General features: G+C 41.9%; 1 protein-coding gene across 4 annotated transcripts in view; it reads right to left on the bottom strand.

Annotated features, from left to right (window-relative positions):
- The window catches only part of ASXL1 (ASXL transcriptional regulator 1), a 65113-nt gene extending 48926 nt beyond the window's left edge, over positions 1 to 16187 (bottom strand). For 2 of the 4 annotated variants that reach the window (XM_043478804.1, XM_043478806.1), the window contains exons 1-4: positions 15639 to 16174; positions 9622 to 9704; positions 8659 to 8661; positions 7171 to 7279 (exon numbers count right to left, since the gene is read on the bottom strand). In XM_043478804.1, coding sequence (XP_043334739.1) covers positions 7171 to 7279; positions 8659 to 8661; positions 9622 to 9704; positions 15639 to 15695 — 252 coding nt within the window. In that variant the 5' untranslated portion in view covers positions 15696 to 16174. Of the gene's footprint in view, positions 1 to 7170; positions 7280 to 8658; positions 8662 to 9621; positions 9705 to 12104; positions 12124 to 15638 lie in introns of those variants that run through there. The other 2 variants (XM_043478807.1, XM_043478805.1) reach the window with 2 other exon arrangements.
- Between the last annotated feature and the right edge of the window lie 1439 nt (positions 16188 to 17626).

The following is a 17626-nucleotide window of genomic DNA, read 5'->3' as shown; positions in this document are numbered from 1 at the left end:
ACTGTACTTAAACTCTCTCAGGCTGTTTCCACCATTAGTATAGGAATAGGAAAACATATTTGTTTTCAAAAGACCAATGTGAGCAGTATGACGTCTGTCTGGAATATAGTCAGCACTCAAGCATCAGTTTCCATCTTTTCTACTAGATTTAACTAAACTAGAAGAAACTTCCTTAGGCTAAAGAAGTTCCTCAAACAATCCCAAAAAGTCTGATAGAGATCAAATGTAGTTTTCATACCAGCTGATCAAAAAAGTTCAAGGATTTTTTCACACACAGTCCCAAGGAAGGCTAAAGCATGGACAAGGTCTCCATTTTCCTACAACGCTGGTGCTTTAAAAAATCACACTTTAAAAAATTATCATCCTGCCTACCCCTCTAAACTGCACAAAATCATTCCAGTGGTGTTGCTTTACAAACCTCTGTTCCCTGACCTTTACCATTTAATTCTTACAGGGCTTGGAACTTCAGCAGGTAGTAGGACAAAGGGCCCCCTCATCATCTTTTAGGCATCAAACCAGAGTCAAACCAGGGCTCCACTTACAAGCAAGTTCTCTTTTCTCCCTGAGCGAGCTGAACATTCTGTCAGACAATAGAATACCACATTTTTCAAAGGTGTATCCAGGCAGCCCTTGAGAATTACTCCAATAAGAAAACTTTTACCAACCGAGGGGTCAAAACCTCCATCAAAACCAAACTATGACTACCATTAACCACAGCAAATGGTACCACTTTACCAAGAGACCTTCTATGCAGCACAGAGTGGAAAACGTTTACAATAAAACAGTCAGCCTCTAGTAAATTCCAAATGCACCACAAAAGAAAAATATCCAGAGCTGACTTAACTGTTCACACAATATAGTCTAGATGCTAGAATGTGAGCACAGAAAGGATCTCCACTGAATTCTGACTCCAGGAGGTTTTCAACAGAGCTTCAAGGTCTGGGAAAGATGTCCTGGGTGCTTGGGGCACAGGATGGGGATAGCAGAGTGCACCAGAGATGCTTGTTTCTACCAGAGCAGTTTCACAATCATCTATACTGTGCAGCTCCATTTCATGAGAAAAAAGGTTTTACACCTCAAGTTTAATAGATTACAACCAATCTATTTCAACTTCTCAGTGCCGGAGACAAAGCAGTATAAATGGAGATATTCCATAGGACCTGAGGCAGTATGTTGAAACCCAGACCTCCATCTAGTCCAGTGCTCTCACTACCACTATATACCACTCATTCTGGTACAGAAAAGAACCACCATCAGAAATGCTGATATAATTAATGCAGAGTGCAGAAAAGGAAACCAACTGTCCATAACTAAAGACTACACTTTTAAGGATGTGAAAAGTTACTTGTGCTTAACAATTATAAGAACTTTCATTAAAGAGAATAAAACTAACATTTTGAGAAATATCAAGGAACTCATAAGATGCTTCAGAAAGATGAAGTAACCAAATGTCCTAAAATCTGAAGAAAAACTACTCTAAATTGGCACAATGAAAAGAAAGTGAAAACCACTCAGTAGTGTCCAACTCTTTGTGACCCCATGGATTAAACAGTCCATGCAATTCTCTAGGCCAGAATACTGGAGTGGGTAGGTAGCCTTTCCCTTCTCCAGAGGATCTTCCCAACTCAGGGATCAAACCTAGGTCTTCCACATTGCAGGTGGATTCTTTACTAGCTGAGCCACAAGGGAAGCCCAAGAATACTGGGGTGGGTAGCCTATCCCTTCTCCAGCAGATCTTCCCAACAGTAATGAAACTGGGGTCTCCTACATTGCAGGCAGATTCTTTACCAAATGAGCTATAAGAACTCAAACTCAAAACGTGGATTCTAGTCTCAACTAGGCCACATGCATTTGTCACAAGGATACATGGTCATGAAGGATACATGGTCACTTAAACTATTAGAAGCTCAGTTTTCTGTTTGCAAAATACAAATAAACTAGATGATTTCAGAAGCTCTTCCACACTGAAATTCTAGGATTCTACACATTAAAAAATCATATATTTGATAAAGTTAACACAAATTATAAAAGATATCTAAAAACACCATTACCATTTTATATAAAAGAAATTCTTTCTAAGAGAGATGATCAAAGTTCAAAACTCTAAAAAGAGTAACATATCTAAAACGTACCTAAAACATTTGAACTGTAATGGCACAGTTTCTACCTTCAGCAATTGGAGGAAGCAGATTATGGCCATAGCCTGGGAAAGATTTATTTCTAGAGTCAGCAGATTCTTTCACAGATTAATGCAGAACTAACTGCTCTAAAGAGGACAAGAAAAAAACAGGATTCTAAGAAGTCAACTTGCTGAGAAGAAAAAATAACCCAGAATATACATATTCTGTAATAAAACCTATAAAACAAAACTAGATTATCAGGAGAACTATCTGGCTTAAGATTTTGATGATGCTATCCTCTACTTTTCATTCAGCCAATACTTATTACATGTGTATTATCTGCCAGACACAGGAGATACAGTGAAAACAAGCCCCTTGTGGAGGGAGGTCAGTGATAACCACGTAACCAAGCAAACACGGCAGGACTATGAAACAGTCAAAGCCCTGCCAACGCTGTGGAACCAGAACTGCTGTTTAGAGAAAGCCTCACTGGGAAGATACTCTTGGACTAACAACCAAATGACAAGAAGTTACTCCAGAGTTTTCCCGACAGAGCGGCTAGCAAGTCTAAGAGCCCTGAGGTAGACACAAGTTTGGGGCCTTTGAGAAACTGAGTGAAGGCCAAGCCAAGGTGGCTGAAGTATAATAGCCAAGGAGAAGGTGTCAGGACAGCAAATCAGAGAGGTAGGCAAGGACCAGGCAGTATAGTGGTGTGATATGCTTTGTGTTTTTAAAAGACCACTTTGCTTGAAATGCACTTATCAAAAATCAAAATGGATTCTGGTACTGCCTTTCAAATGACAGACTCTATAATTTATTGTATCAAAGTCTCCCAGATATTTAATGGTAATGTAAATAGCTCTAGAATTGATGTAATTGTGGAGTTGTACAAGAAAAATTTAATTGTAGCTCTATAAATAACATTGTGAAACTGCAAAACTTACCTCCTTCTCTTCCTCCATTTGCTTTTATCTGCAAACTGTGAATTTTAATGGATGAATATTTCAAGTGCAGACATCTATTTCTTTTACCAGGAAGATTTTTTTTAATACTTTAAATTCAAATATTCTACATATTAAAAAGATTCAGCTAGACTTGCTATTTGAATTAAAGGACCCCTAAGGCTGAGCCCTACATCACCACGTGAGGTATAATAAGGTGCAAAAAGCCATGACATCTTCACTTGAGCATCATTTCACAATAAAGCTTTATGATGTTCAGATGACTGCAGTCATGCCGGACAGTGAGTGCAGGAATGGCCACTCACCAAACCAGAGTAACCTCACCAATGACACAGAAGCAAAGCTGTTCAGCATGACAGTCCTATAAACATGGGAAACTACCAAGGCGCTCTCACTAGTTTACAAGGATGGGAATCCCAAGCGCAAAAGACAATATAAATCCCATCTCTAACCAGGCAATGATGGACACTGATAGCCAACTTCAGAGAAAGCTTAAGGAAAGCAACTCAAATCAAGAATTCAAAGCATGGACAGATTTCATCTGCCCCATCCATCCCTGAGGACTAGCTCTAAGGCCTGATGCAAGCATCTATGTATGAAGTGTCAAATGTACCATCACATTACCTAGAACAAATTTTATCAGAGAAGGAATCCTGTGGCAAGCCCCAGAAGACTCTGGCTTTATCAGTAAAGCTTTGGTAATCATAGATAAAGCTACACAAATGTATTTAGAACAGAAAAAACTCCTATTTTCAACTAAGTAGCAAACTCCCATGCTTTCTGACCTTTATGGTCCACCAGAAGAGAGTTTCAAGCAGTGGGGAGAAAGAAACCAAACCTTTCTGCACGTGCCTGTACTAAACAATATGAAAAACACTTAGGCAGAAAAAACATCACAGGATTTCAGATGTCACTACACCCTCAAAATGAAAATCAAGAGTATGAGTTAAATAACTTGTGCCTTCCTGTCCCTTATTACAAGCAAGACTCGGAGCAAACTACCCTTAGACAGACACCATACAAAACACCCCATCACTTCCATCTTTCACTGCTGAGTGGCTCTGGGAGACAACCTGGAACAGTAGACATGATGCAGCAGTACAAACGTAAAGGCGTCTGGAAATAACCAAGATTTCTACATGTTTATTAGTCCCTGAAAGATGTACTTAATTCTATAAGGCAACCAACCTGGAGTGTTTGAAAATACCAATGCCATGAAAAACAAAACAAGGTAAAGGAACTGTTCCACACTGAGAGAGATTGTAGAGATACGACAACCAAACATAATGTATGATTCTTGACTAAATGATTGACTTAAAAAATAAGCCATAAAGAATATTTTTAAAACCAGAAAAGATGTGAATATAGACTTATATTACACACTACTATATCATTAAGTTTCTGGACTATAATGATGATACTATGGTTATCTAACATAATGTCCTTGTTCTTAAGACATACATCCTGAGATGTGTAGGGGTGAAATACCAGTACTAGTTTAACACTTTTAAATGGTTCTGGGGGAAAATGCATACGTATGTACACAGGGATAAAGCAAATGAAGCAAACTTATAGCAATCAGGAAGAAAGCAAGCTGGCTGCAGTACTCCAATTTTTCTGTAGGTCTGAAATTTAAAAAAAAAAAAAAAAATTCAAATAAGAAAGGAAAAAAATGCACCACCGTGGACTTTATTCAGCAGACCTAAGTCCTCAGGTGATCAGGACAGTAATCAGCTGGTTCATATTTTTGGTATCCTTTTTTATCCACTCCCAAATAACAATAAAGTAAATATCTGCACAACTTCTAGAAGACAGCGTGGTGATAATGAGGCAATTAATAAGACTAATCAATGATTCAGACTCTGAAGAAGCCCAAGGGGGCAGACGGGGGGAGAATAAGGTGTGTCCGTATGTACCAACACAGCAAACATATTAAATAAACAAACAAGCACCAAAGCCATAAAGAAATCACAATCCAGTTTTTTCAAATATTATTTATACAAATTATTATCAGGTTACTAGCAGCAGAATTTGCAGGTTACCTTCACTTTCTCTGTTGCATTTTACTTTCTGTTACATTTCCATGTATCACTTTATAATAGGTCAAATGTTAAGAGACAGCATGGATAATCAGCCAAGCTAAAAGTCTACCAAAGCCACAGGAAAAAGCATCTTTCATTTTGGCTGTGAGTGAGATGCCAGAGGCAGGTCTACAGATGATTTCATCAAGATTATAAGTAGTATCTACTACCAAATGTGAAAAGCAAAGGATAATAATGAAGTACCAGAATGCAGCCATTATTCACTAATTCATTCATTAAATATGCACTTATTGACAGTCACTTTGTACATTATCCAAGTGCATAATGAAATGAATAAGACCCACCCTCAAGTATACAGCCTCACTTGGGGAACCAGACAAGCAAACCATGAACTCAAAAATATCAGGGAGGTGATGTACAACTCCAACGAGCAAGCTGCTAGGAAGACTGGGCAACATAAAGGCACATGCAGGTAAGAGAACGTGCTGAGCACATCAATCAATGCATCTCAGACATGGGCTGCAGACTAACAGAACACCCCTAAGCTTACAGCAAATTCATACAACGGAGTTCACTCAGAAAATTAAGATACTGAACTTAGTTCAAATATTTATTAAGCATGGACTATGCCAAGAATTCTGCCGAGTCAAATTACAAAGACAAATGAAACTCAATTCCTTTCCTTTAGGTGTCCATAGAAATAGATATTTCTCCTTCCTCTTAAAAGAGAAACATTCCATTAACAAGCACATTTGTAATACATATAATACATACAACTATAACTATACACAATTACATGTAATTACAATACATAATATATAATAGAAAAATGCCATTAACAAGCAATTAAGATTAAGGAACCTAAAGGACTATCATAAAGGCTACCACTTATTAAGGACTGACTGTGTCAGGTATGCACACACAATCATAAAGAAGGGTTATATATGTCCTAGGTTACAGAGCTAGGTATTGAACTCAAGGCTATCTCTTCCAAGGCTCAGTTTCTGACATTACATTATGCTGCCTTTTAAAGTCTGAAATTACAAATAAAATATAGAAAATAGCACAGACAAGGGAACATAAGATATACATGCGTATCTACAGATCAAGATTTATGACCACAGGTAATACAGCTGCTGTTTGTTCAAGTCTTCATTTTTAACAAACAAGTCTATCAAAACAAAACTAAAACAGAAAAGTTTATGGACTACTGCAATTTATAACTACATTATGGATGACTAGAAGGATTAGCATCAGATTTTCAGGTTCATCCTTCATCATCAACAGGTCAACTATGTCTAAATTAGGAGTCAGCAAACACCACCACCAAGCCAAATCTAGCACACTGTTTGTTTTTATAAATAAAGTTTTATTGGAACACACCTATGCCCATTCATTTGTGCATTACCTGTGGCTGCTTTCCTGCTTCAACAGTAGAGTTGAATAGTTATGATAGAGACAGTGTGGCCCACAAAACCTAAAATATTATCTGGTCCTTCACAGAAAAAAATCTGCCAACTCCTGGTTTACATGATATATATCACAAAGGCAATTAGCCTGTTCAATTAGCTCTACTTAAGCTTTATTGTGAATTCTACCTGATTTCTCTCCCATAGTAATTAATGTCACTTGGTAAATGCTAATGAGTTTTTGAATTTCCACAAGTATTTTCAAATTTCAATTATTTCCCATAAAGTAGGTCTTACTTAGCTGTCCTTCACAACATTATTACAAACAAATTCATAATTAAGCACATTTGCAATTACCCACATACATACTTATCCCTCTATTGCATATAATCTGAAAAGATTATAGACAAGGAAAAACATTACAGACACAATAGCTGATATGACTAAATATTTAATAATTCCTAATACCCTGTTCACACTAGATCGTCTCTCAATGTGCCATTTCAGAACAACACCAGCATCCCTCGCCTGCCTATTAGAAATGCAAATTCGTGGGCCTCATTCCAGACCTACCAGGTAATCCTTATGAACACTAAAATTTTAAGAACCACTGCACTGAAGAATTTACATGACTTACCTTGAGTGTAAAAAGGCTGATTCGGCCAGGTAGTTTATAAAATAATCCCTCTCCTCCTCTGGAATTGGAATGTAGCATGGCATTAAGACATGCAAGAGGGGATGTCCCACTATAAAAACATACAAGGATGGAAAAAGGTCATACAAACCAAGATATCTACTTACTCAAAGATCTCTCACCCTTCGACTCATTCTCAAATCAAGAAGAACAGGAAGAAATATAAAACATCCCACAAGAACTCTATTTTGAAAGTGGCAAAGGAGTAGCACATGAAATTCATATAAATCATACCCAGAGAGCTCTGGGATAACACGTTACATGGTATCTCTACTCCACACCTGATGATTCTTAAGTGCCTTTTGACAATATGAACCAAACTCTCAAGAAATTTAGAAACACTGCATATATTCTCAGGTACACCCAGGAGTTTTTTTTTTTTTAAAAAGACCCAATATTTTTATTTACTCAAAATTTTTAAAATTAAATTTTAATGCTAATTAAAAACATAACCAAGATTCCCTAGCCTCTATCTTTCAACCTGCGTATCATGCTCAGAAACTGCCCTATAACATTTTTAACACAAAGACCAAGCATCAGTGGTGCTGTCCCAAGAAATGAAGCATACTTTTTTTTTCCAGTTAAATTATTTTTTAACACGCACACAAAAGGAATAGTATGTCATTTGCTTTTTCTCACTGGAGAAGGGGGAAAGACACATTTTGTTTTGTATCTACCCAGGAGCAATACTTTAAATTTGAATATAAAAAGTCAAATGGATTTAGTACGCAATAATGCTCAACCATTAAACCAAAAAAGAGATAGCATCTTAAGTTGTTTCATGGTCCCTGCTACAACAGAAGGTTGCAAAACAATGACAACTCAAGTGAGTTAGAGACTACTTACTCAATCTTAAAAAGAAAAGCTGTCAAAAATACAGACAAATGCCCATTATTATTATTATTAACTGAGTTTGGCACTAGCATGTTAATACTAGGGTTTACCTATGCACCTTCTTGTCCCTCTCGCCAGCAGGATAAACAAACACCAATATCTTAAGTAATGCCTCTCAGCGTTTTTCAAAATTAGAGGCTCTAACTTATGCCACGTTAAAAATAAATTTTGAGTCTAAATAAGTCATCAAAAAAAAAAAAAAAAAAAACTATTACTTATTTGGCTTTGGAACACCCTGGATGCTAAAAAAAAAAATTTCACCAAGGACCAATCTACCAAGGACCAATCTCTGTAAGAAACCCTGTGCAGAATCTGGAGTGTCAAGCGGGTGTGCTAACATCTCTGCTACAGGGGAAGGCGTGCTGGCAGAGTCTTTCTTCCAACAGTGTGACTCCTACACACTATCCCTCTGTCTACAAATTATAGAGCTGCTCACTCATCACGAGCCACCATGACCACTTCATAATTCCTGTTAAGAGCCAGAAGGAGAAACAAGTTAGGTTCTCAATTCCATCTGTCCCAAAGGGACTAATTTACCTTCTATAGGCATAGTGGTCCAACAGCAGTACAGACAGCCGCACGATGGGAAATAGCCCATAAAAACAAAATAAAACAAAAGATGCAATTACAACACTACATCATGCATAGGTAGTATTTAAATGAAGTACCAGAACGTGATCCAGACAACCCCGATCTTCCCTCCCCACAAAACGTCAGTTTGAGACTGTTTGAACTGACAACTGGAGAGTGAGGATCTTTTGATCCTAAAAGATCAATTTAAGTAGCTAAAGCTTAACCAGCAAAATATATGCTGACTGTTCTGAATCCCAAGAAGGAACTGTGTTGGGCTCTCTTCTCCCACTTAAATTTTGAAAAAAAGGTTGGGGTGAGCAGAGAAAGGATTCAGGACAGTCCCTGAGTTTTATTTGTGCCTGCCATTCTTTTTGTGTTTCCAATTTGTTGCTTCTCTAGGAAAAATATATCATAGGATAAGAAAATCAAGATCATCTCCAAATTTAGCATGCTCATAGCAAGAATGGCTAGAATCAGTAGGGGGAAAAAGTGAGTTTTATGATGATTGGATCACCCTTCTCTAAGCCTAAAACAAAGAACTTCAGAGATATGGTACAGAGAGAAGGATAGTTTTAGACATGATGGAGCAGATCAGTCTGTTCCTTCTCTGCTACCGAAACCTGCAAAATGGAATACAAGAGAAAACATGCTGACTCCTTATGCAAAAAACAAGCTCCACGTTGAAATGAATAGTAGAGCAAATAGGGAAACCTGCTGCACCTCTGACGAAAACCAACAGAATTGCAGCCACTCCCACCCTCCACCCAGAGGATGTACCACACCGAGACAGCTCCACACTACCATCAAACACGTATGTGTATGTGCGCACACATATATGCACTTGTGGATTTTCTCATTCACTACCTAACTGCAGTAAGACCCATGTCCTCTAAAACCCTCACATTAAGCAGCAAGAGCCATACAAACCTCATTTCCTTTAGTCCTTCTGCCTCTATGACCTGCAGAATCTGTTTGGGTGTCATTGGAGCATCCGAATAGTTTTCCAGTACCTGAAGAAATATAAATGTTCTGATTTCAGTGTGCAGTTCCCATTTATATCCATCACTATATAACTATATCCATCACTATATAACATGGTACCTGCCATGAGGTACCACTGCTGACATCTTAGTTTTTCCACAGTCAAAATTACTTCTGAAACCAAATTACACGTATATCTAACTAGCTGCTGAAAGTGACTGCAATTAGATAAAATACTCTAATTTTCAATTCTGAAAATACACATCCTCTTAGCATCCATGTTACGGTATGTGGGGCCTTCCCAACTTTAATTGCCACTTAACCTGATGCTGTTAACACAGCTGAACTACAGAATACATAGCACTATAAACTGTAAGACAGAACTGCATTCAGGCTTTCCTTCGGAAGTAAGTTTGATTAGTTACAATATTTTTATCTTTTTTTTTTGGGGGGGGGGGGGGTGTGGCTTGGCTTGCAGGATTAGTTCCCCAACCAGGGACTGAATCTGGACACTCAGCAGTGAAAGGATGGAGCCCTAACCACCGGGCCGCTAGGAAATTCCAGGTACCTATATTTTTTCAATGATGACTTTCGCCACTGGGTTGTGGAATTTTGGTGTTAATTAGTACAGGACAATATGCCTTTCAGCAATACAATGCTACGATTCTATATGACTGGTGCAAGCAAAACAAGGAGAAATGGAACATCCCATTTACATTAGTGACATCTATAATTAAGCCCCAGCAACAATATCTTAGTGAGCAACCAGAGCTCTCTCACTTGAACAAGCCGAGTTGTTTTAGAAATCTTATCCTTTTCAGGGAGGAAAAAAGACAGGCTGTCAGTATCTCTGTATCATCTCTAGCAGTGCAGCTGCTGAGGTTACGCCAAACCACACCAACATCTTATAGTCATTTAACAGCCCTAACAAAGTACTGCATGGCTGTGTCACAGATAAAATACAAAGCAAGAAGCCTAACAGGACTGCTGCGAAGGTTCTCTCTGTGGAAGAACACGAGTTCTAAGCGATAAAGAAGTCAAGTTTTGGAGAAGCAGGTGCTGAAATAAAACCCCTATTTCCTATGGTCCCATTCTTAATTTCTCGTTCAGTGTTTACATTCTCTTTGGGTATCATTATCATCTCTCACAGTTTCAACACTACCAAAATACTGAATTAACTCCCAAATCTCGACCTCTTGCCAGGATTTCTCCCTAAGTTTCAGGCCCCAGATATTCAGTTCGGTACTGGACGTCCCTCATGATCATCTCCTCTCTTCTGATATTCCTCTCCTTGGATGGCAGTCTGTCTCATCACCTAATTTGGAAACCAAGGCATCATCCTTCACTCTCACCTGTCCCCTAGTTCTCCCAGCCAGGTTCTCTTCTTTTAAAAAAAAAATTTTTTTTTTTTTACTTTATTTGGCTGTACCAAGTCTTAGTAGCACTCTAGATCTTTTTTTTTTCATTTATTTTTATTAGTTGGCGGCTAATTACTTCACAACATTGCAGTGGAGCACTCTAGATCTTGAGTTGCAGCATGCAAACTCTTAGCTGCAGCATGTGGGATCAACTTCCCTGACCAGGAGCAGAAACTGGGCTGCCTGCATCGTGAGTGCGAGGTCTTAGAGCCCCTGGACCACCAGGGAAGCCCCCCCCACAGCCAGTTTCCGACCCGGCTGGACACAACGGCCTCTTCCCTAACATCCCTGCTGTCCTCAAGTTCATTCTTACTCCGCCGCCATTCTTCATTCAACAAATACATGAAATACTCTGTGCTAGGAACAATTTTAGAAATTCATCAGTAAAAAAGATCAAAGCTCTGCTTTTGCAGAATTTAACCTGCTATAGCCTGAGGTCAGTCCAACAAAATAAACCTGCCCTCATCACTTTCAGAATTAAAGTCCTTCGACAGCAACCTATTTCCATACAGCGAAAGCTGAAGCTCCAGAGTGGCCACTGGCCCACTAGAAAAGCATGGGTTTTAGAAGCAAACAGACCTGGTTTTAAAAATTCAAATTCTGGTCTTCTAAACCTGGGCAAAGAGTTGTGTTGCAAAGAGTCGGACACAACTTGGCAACTGAACAAGAAAAAATCCTGGGCAAGTAACCTACCTGCCCTGAGTCTAGGTTTCCTGGTTTGTGAAGGAAGGATACTGAGGCCTTCTCAGAGTTGCCGCAGAGACAACAGAGTAAGTGCCTACAGTGCCAGACACAGGAGGTGTCTGTTGGCCAGGCATGCCAGACCCTCACAATCTGGTCTCTGCCTGGCTCTCTAATACTCCACAAACTTTATGTTCCAATAACTACGGGCAGGTCTACCCAATTCCCACACTCTCCACCCTGCAGATAAAACACACACACACACACTCTCTTATTTCTTGTTTCCAGCTCCTGCTTATGTCCTCTGTGAGGAGTCTAACTCCTACTCACCCTTCAAGATTCAGTTCGGAAAGCACCTTCCTCCCGGAAGCCTTCTCTACTCTCTGCCAGATAGTTAAGCGTCTCTTTTCAGTGCCCCATAGTTGCACAACACATATAATCCATCTTCCAAAGCAGGACACTTGAGAGTAAAAGGAGGAACTATTCATAATTATGACTAGACAGTAAGCAGGAATCAGGATGTCTATTACCATTTATACATCTATGCTGGCACTTACCATGCCTGTAATGAAATTCTACTCACCTGTTAGAGAAGGGGTGGACCTTCTCTAACCCCAGAAAAACCATTAGCTCCTCAAGGGCAGACCTTATCCATCTCTGTAATTCCAAGAACCTAACTGTCAAGTTAAGCAGCACTGATGAACAAACCCACAATACAAGCTACTAATGTTCACTGCCACAGATATGACTTCTTTGATACTAACTGTGAGCTGAGCTAGTGAATTTTTTCACAGTAATTTTTTTTTTAAGAAGCATGGCTCAAAAATTAGTTACCAATTATTTAAACAGCAGTCAGGGAGAGCCTGAGAATGTAAGACAGAGGAAACAGAATCTCTATAGGGAAGTTACAGCAAAAGATACAAAGTATTCACTTTTATTAAAACTGTATATGCCTTCAGCTTTTAGTATAAGAACAATTCAGCAGTGTTCTATCCCCACCCTGTCTTTCTAGAGCATACAAAAAGTATCTCTTCTCCAACTTCAAAGGGGGAAAAAATGTTTGATGTAAGAATGGTCAGTCATGAATCAAAGTGAAAGATAAAGCATGCAATGAAGAGTTTCTCAAAGCCAGGGAAAATCCATTTAAGGGCATTCAATCTAAAGGGAAAACCACTCAGCTATTTCTCCCAAACAAATTGTTTCTAACAAGCAGGAGGATTTAGACCCACCCAACCACCTAAAGTCTACTTCCTACACCTAGGAAAAACAATACTAGCAAGTGTTTGAAAGAAGAATATCTGCTTCTCAACAACATAATTAACAGCTGCAAAAATCAATCTCCTGGGATTTACTACACTACTGAAATAGTCCAGAAGTCTCTTCTCTTCTACCAAAATAGCTTAAAAACGGTTCCTGGTATCATTTTAACCACCAAACTGAGCAAGGTCGGGAGCAATATGAAACTGCCCCCAAACAAGTGCATCTTGATTGCCACAGCAAGCACTCCAGATTCACCTGTCCAAAGAGTATTTAGAACTAATCTACCCTCCTACCATTACAGCTCACTCTTCTCTCTATCCAGTGTAAGCACTCACAAACTCTCCAGCACTTGGTTTGTTAAAGCAATTTTTTTTTTTCCAAATGAGCAGAGAAATCTTAAGAGCTCCCCCTCACCCACCAACTGGTCCATCCAAAGGCACAGAAAATCCTAAACAAAAAATAAAAGATATACAAAACTACACACCATATTCCCACAAGTTATCTTGCAAGAGTTTAGAGCATAAGTAATTCCCAGCAGGAAATACTATTTTTTAATGAAGAATCATTAAAGAAAAAGAATTTACTGGGGACAAACTGGCATGAACTGAGCCAATGATAAAACAGAAATAGCAACCTGGAACTGGACTGTAGATCACAGTAAACTCAAGAATCTAAAGAGGCTTAATAGTGGACCCCTGAATTCCCAGAGTCTTTCAACTAGGAAGAGCCAACAGAGCTTTAAGACAAGCAGACTTTAGAAATCTGTCAGGACATAAATAACACAGGATTTAAAGGTACTTTCACCTACCTCTAACAAGTAAAAACTCTGGCAAGCAAATTTCCTTTTGGTGCCCAGAGTCATAAACACCTGCAGAACAGAAACTCAGAGGAGAATTTCAATGAACAGCCTCAACCTCCAGGAGAAAGCGAGTGCGTCCTTCTGGCTCTCACTACTCTCCTCTGGGCCTAAATCTGTTTCCAGGTGAAACAGATTTCCTGAAACAGAAATCCTGAAACTTCCAAGAGATCCTGAAAGCTAACCAAAGGTTCCAAATTTGACTGCATCTGAAAAACATCCTCAGGTACTTCAAAATCTTCAAATTTCATATGCCAAACCAAAACAAAGTAACTGAAGCACAAAACTTCAACATACAAACTAATTGCTACTTCCGTTTCTTGGGCAAAAAAGGTCTGAAAAAGATGATCAGGTACACCAGTGAAATTTCTCCTACACACCAAACAGCATTCCCTCTTTTAAGTCAATAACTGAGTTTTAAGGCTCCAAGAAAGAAAAGAGTGTACCACAGATTTGTAAAAACCTCCAACACATATTCATCTTTTTTGCTCAACACCTCTGAGGCAGGAACCTCACTTCCCAATAAAATTAAAGATTAGAAGGCTGAGCTTCATTCATCATTAAAAGTGAATTACATATAAACTACAGTGTGTCAAGACACAAGGATGCTATCTGCAGTATAACCCTGCTTTGTGACAGTTCTAAGTGACATCTCTGAGACAAGTGTAACCTGTTACTATTGTCATCAGCAAGATTTTATAAGAACATGTCTCCAAGTGTCTTCACTTTTTGGGTGCAAAACCAGAGAAATATATTTCACTTGCAAGTCCTCTGACATTTTGGGACAACAGAAGATTCACAAAACCCGCATTACCAGGCAGCTTCAAATACTCAAATTACTCTCTCCTTTGCTAAGTCCTCAGTGAGCAGTATCTTCAAACAGAGGCACCTGGTCTTTGTCCAACACTTCATGTATACATGCAAGAGGACACTAAAGAATAGAGAACACACGCAAACATTCTTTACAAAGTGTAGTTAGCTGTCTGTAGACTGCCTATCTTCGGGCTAGCTTGCGGACTCGGGTCAGCAGATCTCAAAGTGTGGTCCGTGGGTCACCTATATTACAACCAAGCTGAGAAGCTGGTCAAAATGAATTACTCAGGTTCTACTCCACAATCTCAGACTCAGTAGGTCTTAAGTAGGGCCCTAGGATGAACACTGTTAACAACCTCCCCAGGTGCCCCCACAGGACACTAAAGTTTGAGAACCAAGGCTCAGGGTTCAGGCTGGGAATGAGCCCTTTGCTTCCCTCCACACACACCGGTTTAGATTGCGAAAGCTCAAAATGCCACTCGCGTCCTTCAGACTGGGGGGGCTCTTTCCCATCCCTAGTCAAACGCACCACCCCACTGCCCACCAGGAAACGAGGGAGGAGCTTCCGACCCTTCCCGGAAACCTAACTCCCCCGAGTGCACAAACGAAGCTTCCCCAGACCCCCTAGACGCTGCCAAATAGTGGGGGAGGGGAGGTAGGGGCCCCGCCGCCCAGTGGAGGAGGAGCCGGCCCGCCAGCTCGCCCCTCCGCAGGAATTTGGGGGGGGGGGGCGTTTAGAAAAAGGCGCCACATCCGACCCGGCGGGGGACCTCTCCCCACCCAATGCCTTAGGGGGTTGTCCCGTTCTGGGAGGAAGGTGGCCCGCCCCCTCCTGCAGTGGGCAGGGCTTCGCCCCTCCCCCTCCCTGTGGGGGGTGCTCGGCGAGCCCACCCCTCACAACCCCCACCGAGCCCCCCCTCGGCGGCTAGCCTCACCAGGCGCGCGGCCTCGGCCCACGTGCGCTCCTTCTTCCTCTTCTGTTTGTCCTTCATCCTCCTCCTCCCCGGCGGCGGCGGCGGCTCCACGCGGGACCTCCGGGCGGGGCGGGCGGCGGCGCGGGGCTGGGGCGGCGGCGGCGGCGGCGGGGGGCGCGTGGCGGCGGCGACGCGCGAGGACTCGGGTGCGGCCGGGGAGAGGGGGCGGGCGCGCGGGGACCGGCTGGCGCGAGACCCGGCGCGAGGGCGGCGGTGGGGGAGGGGTGGCGGCTCCACGCGCCCGCGCTGCGTCAGTCGCCCGCGGCGGCGACGAAGGCAGTAGCCCCGCGATCGCTAAGGAATGCGGCGGCTCCGCATAACCACGGGGTCAGAGGTCACGGCTCCGGCCTCCGCTTTCCCGCTCTGCTAAGAGACCAAGACCCGACTGGCGACGGGGCGGGAAGACGAGAATCGGCTTTCCCCTCGGCGCCCGGGTGTCGGCGTGTCTGCCGTGGGTGTGTGTGAGTGTGTGTGAAGAGTGAGGAGGGGGAGTGTGGGGTTTTTTTTTTTTTTTTTTTTGAACAAAAACAAACCGAAAGGGCGGCTGGGAGTTGTAGTCCCGGCTGCCTCTCTGGCCTCCCCCGCTCCGGAAGAATATGGCTGCATGAAACTCTTGGACCACACTTCCCGACGTGCCCCGCGTCCCGTCTTTTCCGCCCTCCCCTCCCTTCCTCCGCCCCGCGCAGAGCTCGGTAGGGAATGGGGGACGGGCAGTCGTTCGGGGAAGGGGCTGGGCGAGTCTCGCGAGGTGCGGGAACTGGTTGGGGGCCCGAGGCATTGTGGGAGGTGATGCTGGGAAGGGGCGGTGGCCGGCTGCCCCCCCCTACGCCAAGCTACGTTTAACCCCTTCGGCTTGTCTCGTCTTCGGGCCGACGCACGGCTAAAGGTGGGAATAGAGAACTGGTAGTTCGATTCCCAGCGCCCACTTTTGCCCCTCTCCGCCTAAGCTGTTCTCACTGACACTTATTGTAGGTGACTAGAGACAGGACTTTCCCTTTTGGTCCTCCCCTGAATGACTCACCGCTGCATAATAATGAGACAGAAAGACACTTATACCAGTAAATCGGTTATTGCACGATTGATGGACCTAAAAAGTTCCCCATTTCCTCCTGTGCTTTCATGCCGCTGTACGTTTGCAGAAGCTGCACCCGCAGCTTACAGCGTTCTTACCACCTGGTGAACTTGATAAGATTACGGGTAGTGTAAAGAACTTGGACTTTGGGGCCATACTTACCAGAATGCACCTGAGACCTTTTTAGAAGCACTACCCTAGAGGGAACACAGAACATGGAGTCAAAAGAGTCTAGAACCGAATCCTGGCTAAACCATTCCGTGGCTATCACAGTATTTTTGAGATGAAAATCAGCATAAAACACCTGGCAGGTTGGAAGAGGGTGTGCTGGGGGAACCCTGACATTAGGTCCGTATAATTTGGCTCCTGGCATAGAGTAAGTGTTTAATAATTGGTACAGGCTGAGAGACAATGAGCAACGTACTCACCCTCTGCAGGCTTTAGTTGCAGAAGCATGAAATGAAATGAGGTTCAGAGTACCCAACACATAGGTTTTCTGTGCCTATTTATTGAATCAGTCAATCATCTCCAGAAACATGGCTAGAATCAGCCCTAAACTGGATAATGGCCAGTTCTTTAAAATAAGAGGAGGTGTCACTGGTCACATTTGAAAGGAGCCCCACAGTGAGGAAGCACACCTTCCACTCCCTGGTGTTAGCACATGGGAGAGCCAGTGATGAGAGAAAATCAACAGGGTGCTGCCCACGTGGAACACCATGGAGTTCAGTGTTCCTCCTTCAAATTCTCATCACACAGAAGGCTTTCAGGTCCAGTAAATAAAATCCTGCAAGGTGAACAGACTGTGCAAGGTAAAATAAGGCATGGTTTTGTTGGGGTTTTTTTGGCTGCACCACATAGCATGTGGGATCTTAGTTCC

The sequence above is a fragment of the Cervus canadensis genome, chromosome 10, assembly GCF_019320065.1.
Source record: "Cervus canadensis isolate Bull #8, Minnesota chromosome 10, ASM1932006v1, whole genome shotgun sequence".
Lineage (NCBI taxonomy): Eukaryota > Metazoa > Chordata > Mammalia > Artiodactyla > Cervidae > Cervus > Cervus canadensis.
Note: the sequence above shows the minus strand (reverse complement) of the source record. Positions and strands in the feature narration are given on the sequence as shown.